The sequence below is a fragment of the Trichomycterus rosablanca genome, chromosome 21 (genome assembly GCF_030014385.1).
Source record: "Trichomycterus rosablanca isolate fTriRos1 chromosome 21, fTriRos1.hap1, whole genome shotgun sequence".
Taxonomy (NCBI): Eukaryota; Metazoa; Chordata; class Actinopteri; order Siluriformes; family Trichomycteridae; genus Trichomycterus; species Trichomycterus rosablanca.
Window position 1 is genome coordinate 21,085,628 of NC_086008.1, and position 23,635 is coordinate 21,109,262.

The 23,635-nt window shown below is 46.3% G+C and overlaps 1 protein-coding gene across 7 annotated transcripts in view; it reads right to left on the minus strand.

The window, feature by feature from the left end:
- The window catches only part of arvcfb (ARVCF delta catenin family member b), a 112,222-nt gene that overhangs the window by 5,118 nt on the left and 83,469 nt on the right, over positions 1-23,635 (minus strand). For 5 of the 7 annotated variants that reach the window (XM_063018181.1, XM_063018178.1, XM_063018175.1 and 2 more), the window contains 12 exons: positions 22,329-22,512; positions 17,332-17,449; positions 16,951-17,122; positions 15,121-15,138; positions 14,906-14,977; positions 6,877-7,004; positions 4,285-4,435; positions 4,005-4,197; positions 3,796-3,907; positions 2,508-2,595; positions 1,204-1,257; positions 751-842 (listed from right to left, as the gene is read on the minus strand). In XM_063018181.1, coding sequence (XP_062874251.1) covers positions 751-842; positions 1,204-1,257; positions 2,508-2,595; positions 3,796-3,907; positions 4,005-4,197; positions 4,285-4,435; positions 6,877-7,004; positions 14,906-14,977; positions 15,121-15,138; positions 16,951-17,122; positions 17,332-17,449; positions 22,329-22,512 — 1,382 coding nt within the window. The remainder of the gene's footprint in view (positions 1-750; positions 843-1,203; positions 1,258-2,507; positions 2,596-3,795; positions 3,908-4,004; positions 4,198-4,284; positions 4,436-6,876; positions 7,005-14,905; positions 14,978-15,120; positions 15,139-16,950; positions 17,123-17,331; positions 17,450-22,328; positions 22,513-23,635) is intronic. The other 2 variants (XM_063018176.1, XM_063018177.1) reach the window with 2 other exon arrangements.

Here is a 23,635-nt window from a genome sequence, read left to right on the forward strand (position 1 = left end):
CCCTGCTACTGAAAAGCATCTTCACACTTACTTCTGGAGGCTTAAATTTCCTCTGGGATGAATAAAATATCTGTCTGTTTATCAGAAAGCTACCACCACCACGTTTCACAGTAGGGATGGTGTATGGATGATGCCAACCCCTCCCTAATAATCACTGTTTCATTTGGGATGTATAAAAGCCGTTTTTTTGGTAGAGCTTCACCACCGTTTAGTCACAGTTACCGACTTCAGGAGCCCAGTTTTATAAACGAGAGCGGAGGCACCGTGGGCTATAAATGAGAACCACACAACTACCAACATATAGGTGGTTGAGGTACTCGACTAGTGAATGGAACCCTCACTAGGGGTCTGTCCGAAAACCTAGACCCCATGACTGAAGACAACATTCATGGCTTGACCACACCTGACCAAGGAACGTAAGCTGGAAGACTCTCCACCTAGGTGCGGTTTGCTAGAGCATGTGTGGCACAAATCACGTCCTCCGTATGAAATACGGTGGCGGTAGCATCTTGATATGGGACGGCACAGGATTTATGGGAGACATCAGAGAGACCTAATTGTGAGAGCAACCCTGGAGAGGTTTGGGACACGGAATCTGCAGTACTCGAGGGGTACAGGGTGGGTTCTAATCTCACCCAGGAGGAAACCATCGGGCATTTAAACTGATACTGATACTGTACATGATCTAACAGTCCAAGTGCTTCTACTAAAACGACGACAACAACAGACACGTAATTAAGCCCCTCTCACCTTTAACGGTTCCCGCTCCGTCACGTCCGACGAGGCGTCGCTCGTCTTGTACTTGCACTCTTTGTCCCTTTGGTCAATCGTGGAGTAACCGTCTGAAAGAAGAGAGGACCAAACGAAAGGTGGACGTTTTAAGTAGCGGTCATTTCCAGTCCTTTAAGGAATTTCTTTCCTCGTACACTTAAACCAGCCTAGTTTACCACTGTAAAGAAATGAGAAAGTCGAAGCTGTTTGCTAAGCACCTCTAGAGGCCACAATGTGTTACTGCAGTCTGAAGAACAGAGTGTTTACTACCAGCCTCTCGGGGTAGAGATTCGAGCTGGTCATTAAATGCAAACCCCAAATTAAAAGAGGAATTTCACTGACAGCATCGGAAGCAGAAATTCTCAAGGCATGCACTCACTTAGCCGCATTCCGCGGTGGATTTTTCTGGAAGGCATGCAAATACGTCCTTACCTGGACCATGTTCATCCATAGGTATCATAGCACCGGTGCCACAGCCTCGGTCTCCTGCAAAGCATCCACAGGCTGTTTTTCTTTAAGCTCATCACAACATGCACAGCGTTCAGTCTGAGCTCGTACCACGGCGTTAGCTAACGGCCACACACCAAGCCGGAGCGGGCGTGTCGGGTGTATACGGTGCCATGAGAACGTACTCAGCAGCCTTCCTACCAATCTAGTCGTATCTACTGATGTTGATCTCTGCCCTGGTCGAGGAGAGCCGAGACTGACACTTGTGCAGTAGCACGACCGCGTCTTTTCACCTGCACGAGGCGAGTTCATATGCGCATCAGCTTTGTGTACGGAGAGACACACCCTGATCACATGATCCCTCGACTCTGTGCAGACGCCACCAATCAGTCAGCAGAGGTCGTAATTGCACCCGCCCTGAACAAATAAATACATTTCTAAATGCCGGATGGCAGAGCTCTGGTGTGCTAGCGTGTTTTACTACGTGAAGGTTCTATCGATATGGTCAAATCTGTCCACAGAATGAATCAAAATGAAGACAGTAATTTAAAACGTGCCCTCATTGGGTGCGCCAACCCACCACCGCTGTGCTATCGCTTTGCCAGGCGTCCAACAGGCACAATCGGCTGTGCCTGAGGGAGGGGGGTTACCGGGTTCCTCAGTGCTGACTGAGGGGTGGATGGGTGCATGTTTAACAGACAGCAATGAGCGACTCTCTGTACTCAATCTGGCACACAAGACAGAGTGGAACAATTGGGGAATCGGACATGACCAACTAAACATCAAATACACTCTAGAATGCGGCACTCTGACCAAGTGTCCCGGTCTTGTGTTACACCAAAAGCATCTTAGTGGAAAAGATAAAACAAGACATGACAAAAACACTGTAACCATCACTTAGACGGTAGTGTAAAGTATGGTGGTGGTAGCATCACAGTAAGCTTTAATCCGGAAGGAAGTTTGTCTTACTGCAAAGCAGAGACACCAATCAACAATAGAGTCATTATACGACGTGACCGCTGGACACCAGTCCCAAACTGACCCCACCCACAGAGGGGTGGAGGCATGAATACTTGTTCAGGGCACCGTACACCACACGAGTTGACCAGACAAGACAAAAACAAGCAAATGCTGTCATGGTGAGGACTCCCCCCTTAATGAGGAGCTTGGAGCTCGTGGTTGGCTTTATTAAGAGTATGCGTGTCACATGACCAGCGTTCGGTCGCCTCTGTAGCTTAACGCTAAGCTAAACACAACACACAACGCTCTGAGGCAAACATGGGACTAACCTTGGTTCTTCTCCATCAGTGGAAGCGTGGTGTCGTCGTAGCCTGATCTGCTGTTCTTCGAGGCTTTCGGAGTCGCTGCGTTTGTGGGCTGTGGGGGGTGAAAAAGACATTTAGTCATATCCTAATCAAAGCCAGAAAGGACAGATCTATGATGCAAAGAAAGAAATGTACTTTTTAAACGTCCATTTAAGCCTGATTCTAAGGCAGGACATGAAGGACCACAGTGCAACATTTGGGTGCATAAAATATCCATCAGAGACGCGGTCAGTGCTTCAATCATTGGACCGTATATGATTGGAAAACTGGGATATCCACTGATCAGCTGTAGTTTCACCTTAAGTGCAATGGTGCGAGACAACAGACCACCTAAACACCTCATGTGTCTTTATGCTGGAGGTTTTAAATACCGTGTCCACTCACTGTCCACTCTATTAGACACTCCTACCTAGTCGGTCCACCTTGTAGATGTAAAGTCAGAGACGATCGCTCATCTATTGCTGCTGTTTGAGTCGCTCATCTTCTAGACCTTCATCAGTGGTCACAGGACGCTGCCCACGGGGCGCTGTCGGCTGGATATTTTGGGTTGGTGGATGATTCTCAGTCCAGCAGTGACAGTGAGGTGTTTAAAAACTCCAGGAGCGCTGCTGTGTCTGATCCACTCATACCAGCACAACACACACTAACACACCACCACCATGTCAGCGTCACTGCAGTGCTGAGAATCATCCACCACCTAAATAATACCTGCTCTGTGGTGGTCCTGTGGGGGTCCTGACCATTAAAGAAGAGCATGGCAGGGGGGTAACAAAGCATGCAGAGAAGCAGATGGACTACAGTCAGTAATTGTAGAACTATAAAGTGCTTCTATATGGTAAGTGGAGCTGATAAAATGGACAGTGAGGTGGTTTTAATGTTCTAGGTTCTAGTTTTATAAAAGAAACCACTCGTAACCATTATTTAGGATCTGGGAATCGTACTAATACACTGTACAGAACTTTTTTGGCTTGGCCGAGCCAGGTTTCAAACTCTGGAGCTCATAAGAACCAACTCAGAGCTTCAACAGCCCAGCCAAAGTGGAGTGTGTCCTGTTCCCTGATCCACATAAAAATGAGAAGAATAAAAAACCCTGAACATTTCTGATACTTTTAGCAGAACTCATCTGCACTAAAAGCTCTCGAGTGCCCCTGAAAAAGCCATCAAAGACGGAGCACACGGGGAACTTCAGAACGCCTCTGAGGGGAGCGAGATAAAAGGAGACGGAGACCCTCGCTCTGCGATTGCGCCGCACCTGAAAATGGGTTTTGTTCCAGCCGTCTTTGGTCAGCGTGTTCCTCAGCTCTTTGTAGCTCCAGACGGTCTGCAGGACGTGAGAGGCGGCCTTGGTCTCTCTGGACAAATGGCTGCGGGGCAGAGATACAGAACCGGGACGTCAGAACAAAGTGAGTCAGGTGAGAAGGGGGCGAATACTTTTTCACAGCACTGGAACAGCTCCATTACCTGGTCCGGTGAATAGACACGAGCTTGTCGATGGCCTGAGCCATGATGAGCGAGCGAGCGTTCTCCGAGCTGTCCGTCACGATCTCGTGGATGGTGTTGAGCACGGCCACCACCGTGTCCTCATCCAGGTTCTTGGCTGGACGCTGCTGGCCGCTGGGTAGGTTACTGACCAGGTCTCTCATGGCGTAGCTCCCTGAACAATGATTAAACATACGTTGGTTCTTTCATTCTCTCATCCACACGGCACTCTCACGCTGGCGTAACTTCACCCTCCTCTCACCTATCAGGTCTTTGTTGCGCCGGTCGATGGACAGGTTGCGCAGGGCGATGGCGATGGCGCGCACCACTTTGTCGGCGTCGGAGCGGAGCAGCTCCACCAGGATCGGGAGACCCTTCTCCTTACGCACCGTCGCCCGGATGTAGCTCGACCACTGTGGAAGAGCAGATCGGCCACTTTATTAGGAACGCCTGTTCGCCTGCTCAGTCGTGTCAAACCGTGCAGATAGACATCATACATCATAAAATCTGGTCAGTGGGGAACCTGTGGGTATCTGTGTCTGTCTATCTGTCTGTCTGTCTATCTATATATCTGTCTGTCTGTCTACCTATCTATATAGCTGTCTGTCTGTCTACCTATCTATATATCTGTCTGTCTATCTATCTATCTATCTATCTATCTATCTGTCTATCAACTGTGTCTGTCGGTCTATTGGTCTGTCTGTCTATATATATATATATATATGTATCTGTCTGTCTGTCTGTCTGCCTGTCTATCTGTCCAGCTATCTATCTATCTATCTATCTATCTATCTATCTGCTTGTCTATCTATCTGTCTGTCTGTCTGTCTGTCTGTCTGTCTGTCTGTCTGTCTATCTATCTATCTATCTACCTGTCTGTCTGTCTGTCTGTCTGTCTATATATCTATCTGTCTATCTGTCTATCTATCTATCTATCTGTCTATCTGTCTGTCTGCTTGTCTATCTATCTATCTATCTATCTATCTATCTATCTATCTATCTATCTATCTATCTATCTACCTGTCTGTCTGTCTGTCTGTCTGTCTATATATCTGTCTATCTGTCTGTCTATCTATCTATCTATCTATCTATCCATCCATCCATCCATCCATCCATCTATCTATCTATCTGTCTGTCTGTCTGTCTGTCTATCTATCTGTCTAGCTGTCTATCTGTCTGTCTGCTTGTCTATCTATCTATCTATCTATCTATCTATCTATCTTTCTGTCTGTCTGTCTGTCTGTCTGTCTGTGTCTGTCTGTCTGTATGTCTATCTATCTGTCTGTCTATCTATGTCTATCGATCTATATATGTCTATATATCTATATATTGGCTAAACAGTCTAAATTGTAAAACGTGTCACTATTTAACATCACAAAACTTAATGTGAGATTGGAACATCTCCCCTCCTGACAAGAGACCCTCAGAGATGTGAGTATAGCTCCTGTAATAGCTTGTTTTGAGCACTAGGGGGAGATAATGAGCTGTAGGAGCTGCAGTCATTTGCTATCGAGCGTTTGAATGAAGTAGCGTGACGGAGGAGCGTGATGATTAAATCCTGTTATGGAGGAAACGTTCTCTCTGTATTCATGTGTTAGCCGACCGGGATCCCAGTGAGCGAGTGAGTCCCTTGTGATGCTTAGCAGCGTGCGCTTACCATCGTATCATCCATCACGGCTAGCGTATACATTAAAAATGCAAAGACTGTGTTCCAAACTGCACTCTACACTCTGCAGTGGTTCCCAAACCTTCCCTGCTTAGCGGATTATTCCCTCGACATCAAACCGCCTCAGGTGGCGTTACATCTTAGCATTAGCGGGGGAGCTTAGCCGCCTCAGCGCACGGCCTGGTCTCCATATGGGGGTCGCTTGTGTGGAGGTTGCGTAATCCAGCCATATGGGGTCTGTTATGTGTTAAAGATGTTCAGCAAAGATTTTGGAGAATGCAGAGACGTCAGACTGGAATCAGACGAGATTGAGGAGGATGAGTTATTGCTGCTAGCGTTTTTTAACCTCCGCTCTGGCTTGTGATTTAAGAATACGGCGTTTCGGTTTAGTTTAGCATTACACTGACCCTGAGAGCTGCATACCAGACATGTTTTGTGGTCATCTCAATGCTTTAAAGGTGAAATAAAGGGTTAAATGACTTGATGCATTTTCAATAATCCAGATACACAAACCCACAACATTCATCAGTTCATCTGGGTATTTTTGTGTGATCTGGCAACTAATTTGGGGGTTGAATGGGTCCATTGGATGCACAATCGAGAGGGTAAGCTGCACTGCTTTATGCTGATCGTCTGCCAACATTTCTGACCTCTAGTGCACATCTGGTAAACAGAACAGCCTTTGAGATATTGATGACATAAAAAGGAAACACCTGGCAACCCGGTGTTGTCCAGACTGGACAAATGGGGTGAGATTTCAACTGATTGAGACCAACTGACATCCAGTTGAGCTTTGATCACCTAAATGTTCCCATGGGGTGCATCTTGGGGTGAACCCTGTCCGTCCGGCCCTCCCTCAGAGGCGGCCACTTGTGTCTGTGGAGCGCCTGGTCGGGTTGGTAGCACTAACTCGCCACAGTAATGGAGGGTTCCGCCACCACTAGAGCCAGTAGGAGTCCCTGTTGCAGCTGCAGTGATAAAGAACCCTGTCTGTCCGGCCCTCCCTCAGAGGCAGCCACTTGTGTCTGTGGAGCGCCTGGTCGGGCCGGTAGCACTAACTCGACACGGTGATGGACGGTGCCCATGGCAGGTTAGTATTTCAAAATCACACTATGCTAAGTGCTGAAAAGACAAAGAGACAAAAATAAAATAAAACGAGTGTGTGTGCAGGAGTTGGGAGGTACTGACGGTCCACTGTCCAGCGCTGAGGTTCTGCAGGGCTCCCGCCGCCGCCTCCAAGGTGTTGTAGTTCTGACTCTCGGTCAGGAGGGACAGGTACAGGCGCACCACCTCGGGCTGGTACAGCAGCTCGAACCCTGCAGGAAAACATCACAGATTCCACAATTCCATCTAAAGAACGTATTACAGACCCGTCCCTCTGTTCCTGGCCACGCCCGGAAATAAAAAACAATATCAGTGTGCTTTTATCTTCATGTCTCTGATCTGTTAGTTGATTGGACGTGAGCTGTGGTGTTCGGTTACTACAGGAAGTTTAGGTGGAGGTGTAGAAACGTCCTGAAAGGCTCTAATGGATTAATGACGGCTTTGTTACCACCGATCACCGCCAGCTCGATCAATAATTACACAGCAAACCGCAGACTGGACTCACCGACTGTTCGTAACGGCATTCTGACCTTTACAGTAGAGCCCTGTGTGATTACGGGATTTTCATGGATCTGGCAGGTTCTATTAAAACAGCCTGGGAGATTGAAGGCAGGAGAAACAGCGTAAAAAGGCACATCTATTCATTTATCCATTTGTCTGTTCTTCCATTGCCCGACTATTTATATCTAACCATCCACTGATGAATCCATTCATCCACTAGTCCATCTATAAATCTACCTGCCTATAAAATCATCAAGTAATGTTCACTTATCCGTCTGTCCGTCCATCCATCGTGTACATCAACCGCTTTATCCTGAGCCATGGAAACACTGGACGCAAGGCAAGATTACCCTGGACAAAGTGCCAATCCATCACCCCTCCATCATGTTTAGACGCCTGGCTGACCGATAGCACTGATAGATTCAAACATGTATCACAGCAGTGAGCTCGCATTATCAACTGCTGCGCCACCCTTATTCATCCATCCATCATCCATCCATCCATCCACTCATCCATCCACCTATCCATCCATCCATCCATCCACTCATCCTTCCATCCATCCATCCACTCATCCATCCACCTATCCATCCATCCATCCATCCATCCATCCATCCATCCATCCACTCATCCATCCATCCACTCATCCATCCACCTATCCATCCATCCATCCACTCATCCATCCATCCATCCACCTATCCATCCATCCATCCATCCACCTATCCATCCATCCATCCATCCATCCATCCACTCATCCATCCACCTATCCATCCATCCATCCTTCCATCCATCCATCCACTCATCCATCCACCTATCCATCCATCCATCCACTCATCCATCCATCCATCCATCCACTCATCCATCCACCTATCCATCCATCCATCCATCCATCCATCCACTCATCCATCCATCCATCCATCCATCCATCCATCCATCCACTCATCCATCCACCTATCCATCCATCCATCCTTCCATCCATCCATCCACTCATCCATCCACCTATCCATCCATCCATCCACTCATCCATCCATCCATCCATCCACTCATCCATCCACCTATCCATCCATCCATCCATCCATCCATCCACTCATCCATCCATCCATCCATCCATCCACTCATCCATCCACTCATCCTTCCATCCATCCATCCGTCCGTCCTATATGTCAATGTATCAGCACATCTATCCAGCCATTAATTCATCCAATCATTCATTTATCCATGATCCAGCCGTCCACCTGTCGTCCACTCTTCTATCCGTCTATTTATCCATGCGCCTGTCCAAGCGTTCATTCAGTCTGTCCATCTTTCAGGATCCATCCTGTACATCAGAGTATTTATTCATTCATTATGTTCATGTTTTGCTTCAAAAATCTAATTTGCCAGTAAATATAAGTGCCTCCGGAGCATATTACGACAGGCTGTACGAGGTAAACGGGGCAAGGCCTGTGTCCAGAGCCGACAGTGACCACACGGTACCAGAGAGTTATTATGGGATTAGATTTCAGATGCAGGAGCGAGTGTATCGATCAGTCACGACTCTTAAGGTAATACACGTCGTCCATGTTGTCTCTGAGGAGTGTCCACTTACAGTATCAAACACACACACACACACACACACACACACACACACACACACACACACACACACACACACACACACACACACAGTCATTACTATGTTATAGCCATTGCAATACAGAGAACGCTTGGTCCACCTCCCAAACATCATCTGGTCAAAACGGTGGTCACTTTGTATGGTAGGTCGATCTATTTATTCTTTAGCAGCTCCATCCATCCGTACCATCGTCCATTTGTCTTTTCTTCTGTCCATTCATGTCCGTTTATTTACTGATCCATCACGTTCCAGCACTAAATTAATGTCCACTCATCCATCCATCTTTTAAACCATTCATCCATCCAATTATTTATTTATGAACCCATTCATCCATCCCTCCAGCATCCATCCATCATCCATCAATCTAACGATCTGGCAGTTGGTTCTATTAACCGAGCTCCGCTTCCTTCCTTCTGATGTCACTGTTTCTTTGTCATCACCTTTTAAACCTCTGGTAAGCTAATCACCCACCGTATGTAGCCGGAAGCGTGTCTGCAGGCTAGAATGGAAGCAGGCGGCGGTGAAGAACGAAGCGAAGCGAATAATCACCCGTCCGAGGGCTAGATCTTTTATCATGCTAAATCTGCCGCTTCTAAAAAGAATTCCCCGACTCACGGTGAGGAACGGCTCCTAGCTACAGATACAGAAGATCTTCTGAGGGTTTCACCAATGTGCCTCGTTCAGCAATTGCTGCAGATTTAAAGATGGTCAGCAGTGAGATCAGACCGCACAGCCGAGTATGTGGTCAGCAAATTGGGGGGGGGGGGTGGGGGGTGGTAGGTGATGGGAATTCCCTCCTTCTGTCTGGCATCAACAGACCACAGAAGGATGTTTATATTGATGTTTGGGAATCTACCATGTGCCAAGGCATCTTTAGTTATGTTCCATCTGTATCTTTATCTGTCATCCATCCATCCATTTATTCATCTATCTATCCGTCCACTATTCCCAATCATCCAGCCATCCATTTATTCATCCATCCACTATTCCCAATCATCCATCCAACCACTATTCCCAATCATCCATCCAACCACTATTCCCAATCATCCATCCAACCACTATTCCCAATCATCCATCCATCCACTATTCCCAATCATCCATCCAACCACTATTCCCAATCATCCATCCATCCACTATTCCCAATCATCCATCCAACCACTATTCCCAATCATCCATCCAACCACTATTCCCAATCATCCATCCAACCACTATTCCCAATCATCCATCCATCCACTATTCCCAATCATCCATCTATCTATCCATCCACTATTCCCAATCATCCATCCAATCACTATTCCCAATCATCCATCCATCCACTATTCCCAATCATCCATCCATCCACTATTCCCAATCATCCATCTATCTATCCATCCACTATTCCCAATCATCCATCCAACCACTATTCCCATCCATCCATCCATCATTCCCAATCATCCATCCACTATTCCCAATCATCCATCCATCCACTATTCCCAATCATCCATCCATCCACTATTCCCAATCATCCATCCATCCATCCACTATTCCCAATCATCCAGCCATCTACTATTCATATCCATCCATCCAACCACTATTCCCAATCATCCATCCATCCACTATTCCCAGTCATCCATCCATCCATCTGCTATTCCCAATCATCTATCCATCCATCTGCTATTCCCAATCATCCATCCACTATTCCCAATCATCTAACCATCCATTTATTCATTTAGCCATCCATCTACTATTCCCATCCATCCAATCCATCCATCCAATCCATCTACCTATTTATCCATCCATCCATCGTAGTAGCTGGCATTGGTGGCATGTGCTGAAAGTCGAGCGCTTGGAGGCCAAACAGCTACACAATAAATGATCCTGTCCACTGATTTATGATAAAGCTCTGTTGGTTTTCATACTCTGCTCCACTATTGATGTTCCATCATTAGTTTTCTCAGTTGGTCTGGTAATCTCAGGTGTTCCTCCACTAACCCGTCTCTCTCTCTCTCTCTCTCTCTCTCTGTTATGGCAGGATGGAGCACTGAGCGGCGTAGTTCAGTCCTCCACAGACGGCGTTCACCAGCGGCGTGTCAGGACGCAGCTCTGTATCATTATAAATAATTGGTGACACGCGGAGAGGTGACCTTCTGAGTTACGGACGCGCTCGTCTCGTTGTCGTGTACGCCATTACGTACTTATCCGCCCGACATCCGCCGTATCGTTTATTTTAAAGGCTAATACGGCGGAACAGGCGCTCGTCCGAGCGGATTATATACATTTCACACACAGGAACACCACGTGGGGCTCTTCAGGCTAATTAATGTAATTAGCCAGGCTGAGTGTTGTCGAAGCTCGAGAGGGAAACACTCCAGCGGTCTGGGGAGGATCCAGCACTGGGAAAATCAGGTCCTGCCTTACGTTATCGCTGCCCGAATATGGTGCAAACAGTCGTCACAACCTGGGAAAGTCCTGAGATATTCTAAGCTTGAGGGTTTTCTTCCGAGGGTTCAGGATGGTCAGCAGCTAGATTAGTCTTCAAACTGAGCATGCGGTCAGCAAATTAAGAGAGGATGATTGGAATTCCTTCCTTCTGTCTGGCATCAACAGACCATATGTCCATCTCTAGTTAGGCTACAGTATCTGTCTCTTCAACCATGCACCATTTCCATCCATCCATCCATTCATCTATCCATCCATTCATTCATCTATCCATCCATCCAATCATCCATCTATCCAACCATCCATCCATCCAATCATCCATCTATCCATCCATCCATCCATCTATCCAACCATCCATCCATCCATTCATCTATCCAACCATCTATCTATCCATCCATTCATCCATCCAATCATCCATCTATCCATCCATTCATCCATCCATTCATCTATCATCCATCCATCCATCCATTCATCTATCCAACCATCCATCTATCCATCCATCCATCTATCCAACCATCTATCTATCCATCCATCCATCCATTCATCTATCCAACCATCCATCCATCCATTCATCTATCCAACCATCTATCTATCCATCCATTCATCCATCCAATCATCCATCTATCCATCCATTCATCTATCATCCATCCATCCATTCATCTATCCAACCATCCATCCATCCATCCATTCATCTATCCATCCATCCAATCATCCATCTATCCAACCATCCATCCATCCATTCATCTATCCAACCATCCATCTATCCATCCATTCATCCATCCATCTATCCAACCATCCATCCATCCATCCATCCATCCATCATCCATCATCCATCCATCCAATCATCCATCCATCCAATCATCCATCCATCCAATCATCCATCCATCCATCCATCCATTCATCTATTTATCCAATCATCCATCCATCCATCTATCCATCCATCCATCCATCCATCCAATCATCCATCCATCCATTCATCTATTTATCCAATCATCCATCCATCCATCCATCCATCCATCCATCCATCCATCATCCATCCATCCAATCATCCATCCATCCATCCATTCATCTATTTATCCAATCATCCATCCATCCATCCATCTATCATCCATCCAATCATCCATCCATCCAATCATCCATCCATCCATCCATCCATCGATCTATTCATCCATCTTAAAGAAAACCAAGAGTCTTCCATGGTCCAGTCCCATTCCATCACCCATCAGAGGACTTAAGAACCATGGAGAAGAAGTTCAGTACGTACAAGGGCACCTTTCTTGTCAGGCTCAGCTTTCTGCAGGTTCACCACAGGGTTCCTGGAAGCAGAACGATACTGTTGGGTCCAGAATCGAGAGGGTACGGCCTGTACCCGTCTAGGTCTGGCATCTCTGTGTGATAATAACGACGTGCTAATGTGAAAGCAGCTGCCAGCCTGTTGATCTCCACTGCGCCATTCAGAAGATCCATCTGCTTCAATTTACACGTTCCAAAATTCTGGTACTGGTACCTCTGCCCCCACAGCTCAGGGGTTGGATTGATGGTTCTACCAGCAAGTACGCTACATGGACAAAAGTATTGGGACGCCCCCCAAACAGTCTTAAATATTAAAGAAGCTCAAAGTTCATCCGGGTGGTAAATCGTTCCCGGTCTAGACACTCGTCAGAACTGAAGCAACACTGTTGTGTGTGTGTGTGTGTTCTGCAGGCGCTGTGGGTGGTGTGTGTGTGTGTGTGTGTGTGTGAGTGGTAATGATTGACAAGACAAGGCTGCCAGTCTCCTGTCGCAGCCTGCTGGCACGACGGGCGGTACGGCAGCAGCTGGCACCCGCTGGGAGAATTCAGGCTTGATCGTGTTTCTCGCTCACACACACACACACACACACACACACACACACACACACAGAGCTCCCTGGTTGGGCGCCATCTAGCGGGAACAAGTGGCAGTGCCTGCAGCGGGCACAGAATCATTTATCGGGATCTGAACCAAATAAGTGGCTGTAGAACAGGAAGCCCTTCTGACTCGTGGCGCCTGCTACTCCTGATCTCCTTACGTCCCTCGAGCCCCAGACCGACGGAGGAGTCGAGGAGTCCTGTGTCCTTCATCAAGGTTAAAACACAGACGTCCCATTTCTATTACCGGCGACTGACGCTTAATTATCACCTCCCACCGACCCCTTAATTACTCCTCGTCCTCCCTCCATTTAAGTGATGAATAATATGAAGCTCAGCTTAGTAGTTTGCTCTGTGGTTTTCAAACAGGTCCTCTTTGTTGTGCGTACAGTCTAAAGGCAGTGTGTGTTCGTGTGTGTGTGTGTTTCAATATCAATTCGATGCCCGTTGTCGGCGAGCTCTGAGCTCTAGAAAACAGCTTGATACGTCTTGATTTTCTTTACTGAGTAAGACCAGAGGTCTGACGATGCTCTCCTCAGATGAACCTTCTCCGAGGCTGCCGTGGAGACCGTATCCATAAACACGTCACACTTATCAGTCATTTTCATTTCTGCTCCCTCCCTGTTGGTCACCGTTTCAGTTTCGTTCCAGGGCCGGGACCGCGCCCGCTCGCTGCTGCATATTCTCGTTATTCAGCGACCTGCTCTATAACAAGTGCCCTGAAACACCCGCAGGACGTGACGGCTGCACGACTGCTTTATTTAACGAGCGCCGGCGCGTAAACAAAAACAAGATCTAAAATCGGCTCCTGCGGCGGTGCAGGACGGGCGCAGGAAAGCTCCAGACGGTAAAGGGGTCGAGTTCAGGGACGAATGCAATTAATTATGATCGTGTTCGGGACGAACTGCACACGGAGTGCACTCGGGGTTGCTAATGTGGCTCCATTTTTATTTTAAATGCATTTCCTCACGATTTAACACACCCAATTTTGTCTTACGCTGCTGAGAGACACCAGATTGCATCCGAGGAGAGCACGTCGCTGTACACGCCTCTTACACAGCGTATGAAGACCCACCACCCTCCCACCCTGCAGTTATGATGGCCAATAAGTATCTGCTGCAGGCACCGAGGAGTTCAGAAACTCGGTGCTGGTGTGCTAGTGGAATATCCCGCTGCGCCACCTAGGCACCAGCTGAGTGATATTCATGACCAACACCTTCCATTAGGCAGGTTTGCCAGATTTACCCCAACTGGCTAGTACTTGTGATGCCAAGCGAGTAGCTAATCAACAAACCAAAGTGCCTGAAGGAAACGTGCCAGACAGAAGCTGTGCTGCACCCACACAACCTGCTAAACCCCTGAGTGGGTTACACGCTAGCATGGAAACTCAGCTCTGCCATCCGGCTGGGCGGCTACATGAACAACGACTGGCTGTTGTTCATAACTGGTGCAATTACGACCTCTGCTGGCTGATTGATGGCGTCTGCACAGAGGCGAGAGATAATGCGTTGATCAGGGTGTGTCTCTCCGTACACAAAGCTGATCCGCGTATGAACTCGCCTCGTGCAGGTGAAACGAACCAAAGATGCAGGCGGCTACTGCGCACGTGTCGGAGGGGGCGTGTGTCAGTCCAGTAGAGAGGAAGCGCAATGCAATCGGGTAATTGGATATGACTAAATTGCTATGAAAGTACCTTTTGTGGGCTCGGTGCGCTTTGGGAGGTCTAGCGTTTCGTAGTTCTTGTCGTTCTCGCCGTTTCTCCTCCCTGATGAAATAAATAGAGACAGAGAGAAATAGAGGGAGAGAAATGAGGAACTCGGAGGGCGGTAATTAATTTATTAATTTGTTGATTTATTAATGGTCTGGAGCGTAGCGTACGTAGCGTACATACAGAAAGAAGGAACTCACCTTGATTAAACCATTCCTCTACGGGTGAGAAGGGCAGCGTGAGCAAAGCACAAGCAAAAAGAGAAGAGAAGAGAAAAGGCAAGATAAAAACGGGCGTGTACGACTCCACCTGTCAACATTTCAAAGCTTTGGAATAAACAGTGTGTTAGAGAAAGAACCTGGGTTCTAATCATTTAAAAAAGGACCTGAGGACTCGGTTTGTTCAGGTTAGTACAGTGAAATAGGTGGAAAATAGTGCACCAGGGTAACGGGTGATGTTCACCTCTCTGCCACCAGAGGCCGACATTTTGCAGCAGAAGAGTCTGCTGTGTGGGAAAAGACCGGAATGGAAAGGGGGCGGGGTCTTCGCAGCTGTGTAAGGACTCTGGTTAGTAGCCCGAGGCGCCTGTATTGAAGTGGAGGAACGTAGAGATTAGTGCGTGACTCTCCATGCGCGAGACCGACCTCACGCGCGAATACACCAGAGTACGGGCAATTAAGAAGGGGTCGGTGGACCGCGCATGCATGGGAGGGAGGGACGCCAAAAGGCTACCCAGCAGCGGAGGATTAATTGGCTATGACTAAATTGGGAGAAATAAAAAGAAGCCGCACTGAAGCTTCCGGACGTTTCCGGTGATTTAATTGGCCTCCCTGTGAATGTGAGCCGGGACCCACAGGGACTCTCTCTCACATCTCTTATTTAAATGCCATGACGCATCACCTCTGGAGCCTTTCTGCCCCTTCTGCACCGCGGCCTAAAGCCATTTCTGATTTACTACAGATAGGAAGGAGTGGGCGCGGCTGGCACGGCTGTACAGAACACCCAGCGGAGCCGGTCAGCCTGACTCTGTGCCACCTGAACACGAAACGTCTGGGTTTGTGAACTCGCAGACGTCCGGCAAAACAGAACTGCAGCCAGGACTTCGTGAAGGACCACAATGCAATGCATTCAAAGGCACGTTTGTCTTGGCAGTCTGTGGATTGCCGTGACTTCTGCGACTCTTGCTTCTCTGCCAGCGAGTTGGGCTGTTGGGCATCCCAAAACATACTGCATTAATACGGAGGTCTGGGAAGGTTGTTGAAGTGTCTGTGGGAATTTGTGCCTACTAAGTTAAAGAGGATGGGCACTGATGTTGGACAAGAACATCTAGGGGGTATCAAGGGAGCTACCAGGGTGCCATCTAGCAGGCACAATTGGCTATCAAGTCTACTGGGTGGGAAAAGACCGGCGTAATAAAGTGGGCGTGGTCTTCGAACGTTTGTGCAAGGACCCCGGTTTGCAGCTGAGGCGCCTGCGCAGAAGTGGATGAGCCTCATGTGTGGGGCGGGGGCATGTACACCCTCCTCGGGCGCAATCCGAAGACTAATTGGCTACGACTAAATGGGGAGTAAAAAAGAGAAAAAGGAAAAAGGGGTTGAGGGGCCTTCCCCAAACTGTTACATAAAGTTACTAATCAGGATGGGTGTCAACATACTTTTGTCTATTTAGTGTACACACAGAAACCTAGTTGATCAGTTCATGGAACAGTGGTCTCTTGCCAAGGGTAGAAATAAACCCCAAAATGTCACTTATGCTGAGAGGAAATTAGTTTGGACCTGCCATGAATAGGGGTAGTTGTGGCCTAGTGGTTAAGGTACTGTACTGGTAATCAGAAGGTCACTGGTTCCATCCCCATTCCTGCCAGGTTGTCCCTGTTGGGCCCCTGAGCAAGGCCCTTATTTGCTCAGAATGTATACTGTCACAGTACTGTAAGGCGCTTTGAATAAAAGCACACCTTTAAATGCCAGGTGACTGTGTACAGTCGAGCAAGCTTTACACGGCTATAAAACAAGCCACACTGAGAGACTGACCTTTCGCCTTCTTGCCCCCGAAGCAGCCGGCGTCATCCTTCTTCTTCCTGTGGACCCCTGCGGACCCGGGGGCCTGGAGCGCCGAGGGGTCCTGGTACTTCTCGGCTCCTGGGACCTCTCTGTGGACGTGGTACGAGAGGTTCCTCATGATACAGACGCAGTTCTCCACAGACTGGAAGAGAAAGAAGGTACTGTGAGGGCTTCTGAGTACTGAAAACCTCGTGAGCTGCCTTGCTGCCTGCTGCCTAAATGATCTGCTGCCTCGGTAGAGCGGGCTCTAATGCGACACTGAACTCTTGAGGCAGATTATTTAGACACACCGATCACGTCAGCGCAGTTTGAGCTCACTAAACTAAACACGGCGGCGTCTCTCGGCCTCACCTTGTTGTCCATGTCCTTCTTCCCCACGGCCGACAGCAGGGCGTGGAGCAGAGCGTCCACCAGCCCGTCGCATTCCCGTAACCGCCTGCGCGCCTCCGCACCGTCCGAACTCACGTTCCTGTAACACACACACACACACACACACACGTGAGTGAAGAATCTGTACTGAGGGGAAGAAATTCAGCACCCGAGTTCAAACCACACGAGGCGAGGTTCCAACAACAACAACACAGACACACACAGACTCAGAGCTGACAACAGCTGGGCGTGGGGGTTCTATTGGGGTCTGTTTTTGTAACTGGGGTACAGGGGGTGAAAAAGTGAGAAAATTAACTTTGCAAAGCTGTTGTGTGTAATAAAATGATAATAATAATGATAATATTAATAATAAATGAATTAAAATAATAAATGTTATTTTAATATTATCCTCAATGTTATAATTATTATAATAACTAATATCATGAGGTACAATTATTATTATGCTTTATTTATTTTGTTATTACTATTTATTATTATTACTGTTATTATTACTATTATTATTTTTATTACTGTTATTATTATTATTATTATTATCAATTATTCTATTATTATTATTATTGTTATTATTAATTATTCTATTATTATTTTAATTACTGTTATTATTATTATTATTAGTTTATTACTGTTATTATTATTATAATTAATATTATTAATTATTCTATTATTATTATTTTTATTTTTATTTAATTATTATTTATTATTCTGTTATTATTATTTTAATTACTGTTATTATTATCATTATTACTTTATTACTGGTAGTATTATTATAATTAATATTATTAATTATTCTATTAATATTATTAATATTATTATTATTAATATTATTATTAAGCAGAATAAAAACAGCATAGCAGAACAGTGTCCCCCGTCTATACTGAGCGAGAGCTATACTGAGTTCACTCCCGCTGATACACACTGACCCGCTGAAATTACCTCCAGCACAAAAACACAAATTAGGCGTTTTGGGCTAAAACCCATTAGCGATTTTTATTTCCATGGTAACATACGGCTAATACAGACACCGAGCGGGTAATTACGCCGTCCTGAGTGTTTGGGTGAGAGCTGCACTCCAAGTAATTTAACCGTACCGGATCTAAACCAGCGCGTGTGTGGAGGGTGAATTTAATAAAGCTGGTACTGAGGTGGACCTGCAGCGTCCAGCATGGGTGAGGGATTTATGGGTCAGAATTCAGAACGTCTTTACAAGAATGTCCAGACCCGGTCTAGACGTGTCCTGTAACTCATTGTCCTGTTGGACCAACCAACCGTGTCCACGGTTCGTCCTCCTGGCTGCTGATGGTTTGAGGTTGTGCTGAAGAATTTGGAGAAAATCTTCCATCCTCATTATTTCATCCTCAAACTGGCAGCCAAACACCCACAGAGCATCATAATACCACCATGGTTACAGTAGGTACATTGTTGTTGGGTTTGCTCAGCATCAGTCATGCCAGATGTTCCTGCAGCTTCTCATTTATAGAAAGCATGTAGGAATGTACAGTGACGTGAACTTTTGACTCTTAATAAACCAGAAGTTTCTTAATCTCAATCTAATTTCCTTAAAAACGAGGTTTAAATCCAACAAGGAAGCAGAAAAATGTAAAACTATTTTTATATATATATATAATTTTATGGTATATCACAGTTTAAAAGTAATAACACAGCCAGGATGTTCTCTTATAGAGAAATAATCAACTACAGACCGGTGTAATGTGATCACCAAACACAAGATGATTATTTTCCAATAACGGTGCGGTCGAGCTGCTGAGTTCTGCTCCTCTACCGCCACAACGTTTCACATCAGAACAGATCAGAATAAAAATATCAGAATCCTTCAGCAGTCGCAGTCGTGATCAGAACGCCACCCAAAACCCTCGGCCCACAGTGCCATGCCCGACAGTCTGTGGTCCTCAAGGGCAGCACCAGGTCACATCTCTGCCAAGAGGACTTAAAATTCATGAATGAACATGGAACAGTACATGGAACAGTGGTCTTTTGGCAAGGGTTATGGAACAGCACATGAAACAGTATGTGGAACAGTGGTCTTTTGCCAGGTTCATGGAACAGTGGGTCTTGGCGAGAGTTATGGAACAGTGCATGGAACAGTGGTCTCTTGCCAGGATCATGGAACAGTAGTCTCTTGATGTAATCATGGAACAGTGGTCTCTTCACGAGGGTTATGGAACAGTACATGAAACAGTGGTCTCTTGCCAGGTTAATGGAAAAGTACATGGAACAGTGGTCTTTTGATGGGTTCGTGGAACAGTGGTCTCTTGCCAGGTTAATGGAACAGTACATAGAACAGCTCATGAAACAGTACATGGAACAGTGGTCTCTGTGCAAGGGTTATGGGATTGCCATGTTCATGGAACAGTGGTCTGTTAATGGGATCATGGAACAGTACATGGCACAGTGGTCTCTTGCCAGGTTAATGGAACAGTGGTCTCATGTTGGGTTCATGGAACAGTACATGGCACAGTAGTCTCTTGATGTAATCATGGAACAGTGGTCTCTTCACGAGGGTTATGGAACAGTACATGGCACAGTGGTCTCTTGCCAGGTTTATGGAACAGTGGTCTCATGTTGGGTTCATGGAACAGTACATGGCACAGTAGTCTCTTGATGTAATCATGGAACAGTGGTCTCTTCACGAGGGTTATGGAACAGTACATGGCACAGTGGTCTCTTGCCAGGTTTATGGAACAGTGGTCTCATGTTGGGTTCATGGAACAGTACATGGCACAGTAGTCTCTTGATGTAATCATGGAACAGTGGTCTCTTCACGAGGGTTATGGAACAGTACATGGAACAGTGGTCTCTTGCCAGGTTCATGGAACAGTACATAGAACAGCTCATGAAACAGTACATGGAACAGTGGGATTGCCATGTTCATGGAACAGTGGTCTGTTAATGGGATCATGAAACAGTACATGGAACAGTGGTCTCTTGCCAGGTTCAGAAATCTAGCCTGTCACCTCATCCTGAGAGGTTATTTGCTCAAACCAACAGCTCAGTTTACAGGCTAAACGGCGGCACCTGATGTAGCTACAGCCCTGGAATACTTGGCACCGACGAGGCATCTAGGGTCACTGATACCCTCCTGCTGTAATCTGTAAACAAATCACATGACGTCTGGATGTCTTCATCACACGCGTGAGAGACGTCGCCGTGACTGCTGGCGGTGGCGAATCAGGCTCCGGCTCCGGGCATATTCCTAAGCAACAGATGCTGGCGGATACAGTTGCCATGGACACGAGCAGAATGAAGGGAATATAGACAGAGTGGCATCGCTGGGGGGCAGACGCTGGCATCACGAGAGCGAGGAGCCTCGCCGGGCAGCGCCAGGGCTCTGGGACCCCTGTCCGTCTGAGCGACAGGCCGGTCCGAGAGATGGACACACCGGGGACGTTTAGAGGGGGACACATTTAACCCCTTTCTTAGCTGGTGTCCCCCATCTACTTAACCTCATGTCCGGCTCCGTCCACAGTGTCCTCCTCTGACCACATGTCCCCTGTCCTCCGTCTCTCGCTGTGTCCCTTCTTGCTACCCCTTATTTTATGTCCCATATTTCTCGTCCTTTCATGTCTGGTCGCTTTCTCTTATCGGTTTGTGTGACTTTGTGCGTCCCCTCCCCCAATTACGGTCTCCCACGTCCACTTTAACATTTCCCTCCATGTCCATGTCCCCCTCCATCAAATCATCCCCCTTTTAATGTCTTTCTGCTCTCTCTTCACGTCCTCTCTCTCTCTCTCTCTCTCTCTCTCTCCCTCTGTGTCACACTTTATGTATTGCTCTCTTATTCTGCGTCCTTCACCTCACGACTTTATGTCCCTTGTCCTCCGTCTCTCACTGTGTCCCCCCTTTATATCACTTTGCTACCCCTTATTTTATGTCCCATCTCGTCCTTTTGTGTCGTCTCTTTCTAGTCCACCGGTTTGTGTGACTTTGTGTGTCCCCTCCCCCAATGACGGTCTCCTACGTCCACTTCTTTATCCACTTTAACGTCTCCCTCCGTGTCCATGTCCCCCTTTATCAAATCATCCCCCTTTCTGCTCTCTCTTCACGTCCTCTCTCTCTCTCTCTGTCACACTTTATGTATTGCTCTCTCGTTCGGCGTCCTCCATCTCACTTTGTGTCACCCCGCCGTATTTATTGTCCTCCTCTCTCATTTCGGTTTTCCGTATTTCACGCCGTCCACCTCCAGCGCTGAGAGTCTGTCTCCCATCGTGGCTTCTTTTCTTTTTTAAACACTTTTCTTGATTCATGTCTTCCCGTCTCCACTCCCACTTTCATTCCTTGATTACTCGACGTCCTTTCCTCTCAACTCATTCAGTGTCCCCGTCTTCTGCTTAATGTCCTGCTCTCTGTTTGTCCCCCTTGCTGTGGTCAGTGCATCAGGACGTGGGGTATGTGGATGTATTTGATGCGTCAGGACCCGGAGATTTTACGTTATGCGGCTGAAACGAGGCCTGAAATGCCTGGAGGATGTTCTTTATAACAATTCTGCTAATGGTTCTATCAATACAGGGGGGGGCACGGAGGGCAGGCGGGGCGGCAGGGCAGGGGCATCGATTTCGACATTAACTCAGCGGCTGCGGTGTGAGAGAAACAAACAGCTAAACAAAACTGATAATCAGCGTCAGGAAAACGAACATCGTCTCTTTATTACGTTTGTTTTAAAGTCCAGAGTAAAAGTCAAAAGTTTGTAGACACGTGTGTGAGAAACGAGGACTTAAGATTAAGATTAAGAACATAGTTAATAAATTAGATTCAGTATAAATGGTCATTTCTCTGTGCCCACGTCAAACCAGGCTGATTTAATTGCATTCATTACATGGAACAGCGGTCGTACTGCCCAAATGAAGAGCTCTGTGAAAAGCTCACCAGACTTTCCTGGTGGAGAGAGAACACGACTGTACGTGTATAGAATAAGATGTATAAGGTGATCAGGTGACGGGTACCTCAGGCAGCCGGACGTGTTCTTGAAGATGGTGGTCCACTGGGCGTCTCTGGGTTTGGAGTCCTCGTTGGGCTCGGCCTCCCAGCCCGAGTGTGGGATGATCACCTCGTTGGTCATGGTCTGCAGGGCGTGGTTTATGATCACCATCTTCAACGGCTCGTACGAGGACAGGTTCCATAAAGTTCCTGTCAGAGAGAGAGAGACAGAAAGAGAAAGAGAGAGAGAGAGAGAGAGAGAGAGAGACAGCGAGAGAGAGAGAGAGAGAGAGAGAGAGAGAGAGAGAGAATCAGATTAATTTACTGAAGGTACAAAATAAAAGAGAAATAATAAAAGATTAAAAATAAACTCTGGACCGGACGAGAGAAAATAGAACCGTGAGTTTGTAGGACTGAAGTAATGAGAGGAAAATGTGAGGATGAGTGATGGAGTGAAAATATGAGGCCGGACAACCAGGAAGCTCAGAATTATAAAGAAAAAGATTTTAATGTGAATTCCAAAGAGCAAGAACAGCAAATATAGCAACAAATTAAAAAACAAAAGGAGAGAGAGAAATAAACAAGAAAAACATACAAAAAGAAGGAAAAAGAGAAAGAAGAAAGAAAAAAAAGAAAGCGAATAGAAGGGTAAGCATGTAAGAAATATAAAATAAAATAAGAAACAAAAATAAGAAAAAAAAGAGAAAAATAAAGGAAAGTAATAAGAAAGATACAAATAAAGAAATACCTAGCGAAAAAAGAAAAAAAAAGAAAGAAAGGGTAAGCATGTAAGAAACATAAAATAAGAAACAAAAATAAGAAAAAAAAAGAGAAATTAATGAAAAGAAAGAAGCTAAAAATAATAAACACAAAGGAAAAAGATACAAGTAGAGAAATACATAGAGGGACAATACAACAAGAAAAAATAAAAAAAGGAAAAACAAAAAAAGAAGACAAAGGAAAGGAAAGAAAAGAAATAAGAAAAACAAAAGAAAACAAATACAAAAATAAATGGAGAGCAAAAATAAAAGAAAGAAAAAAACAAAAAACAAAAGAAAAAAAACAAAAAAACTAAAGAAATCAAACAAAAAACAAAAGAAAAAAAAATAACAAGAAAAAAACAAAAAACAAAAGAAAAAAGATAAATCAAGCTTATTGAGGGTTAAGGGCTTTGCTCAAACAGTGGCAACTTGATGATGGCTGGGCTTGAACGGGCAACTGTATGATAAGTACTCCAGTACGTTGGAAGAGTGGCGTGTTGCATGAGTGTTGCAGTACCAAGGGATTTGAATAGCCCCACCCCCCTCCACCCCACCCCAACATCTTCTCATAT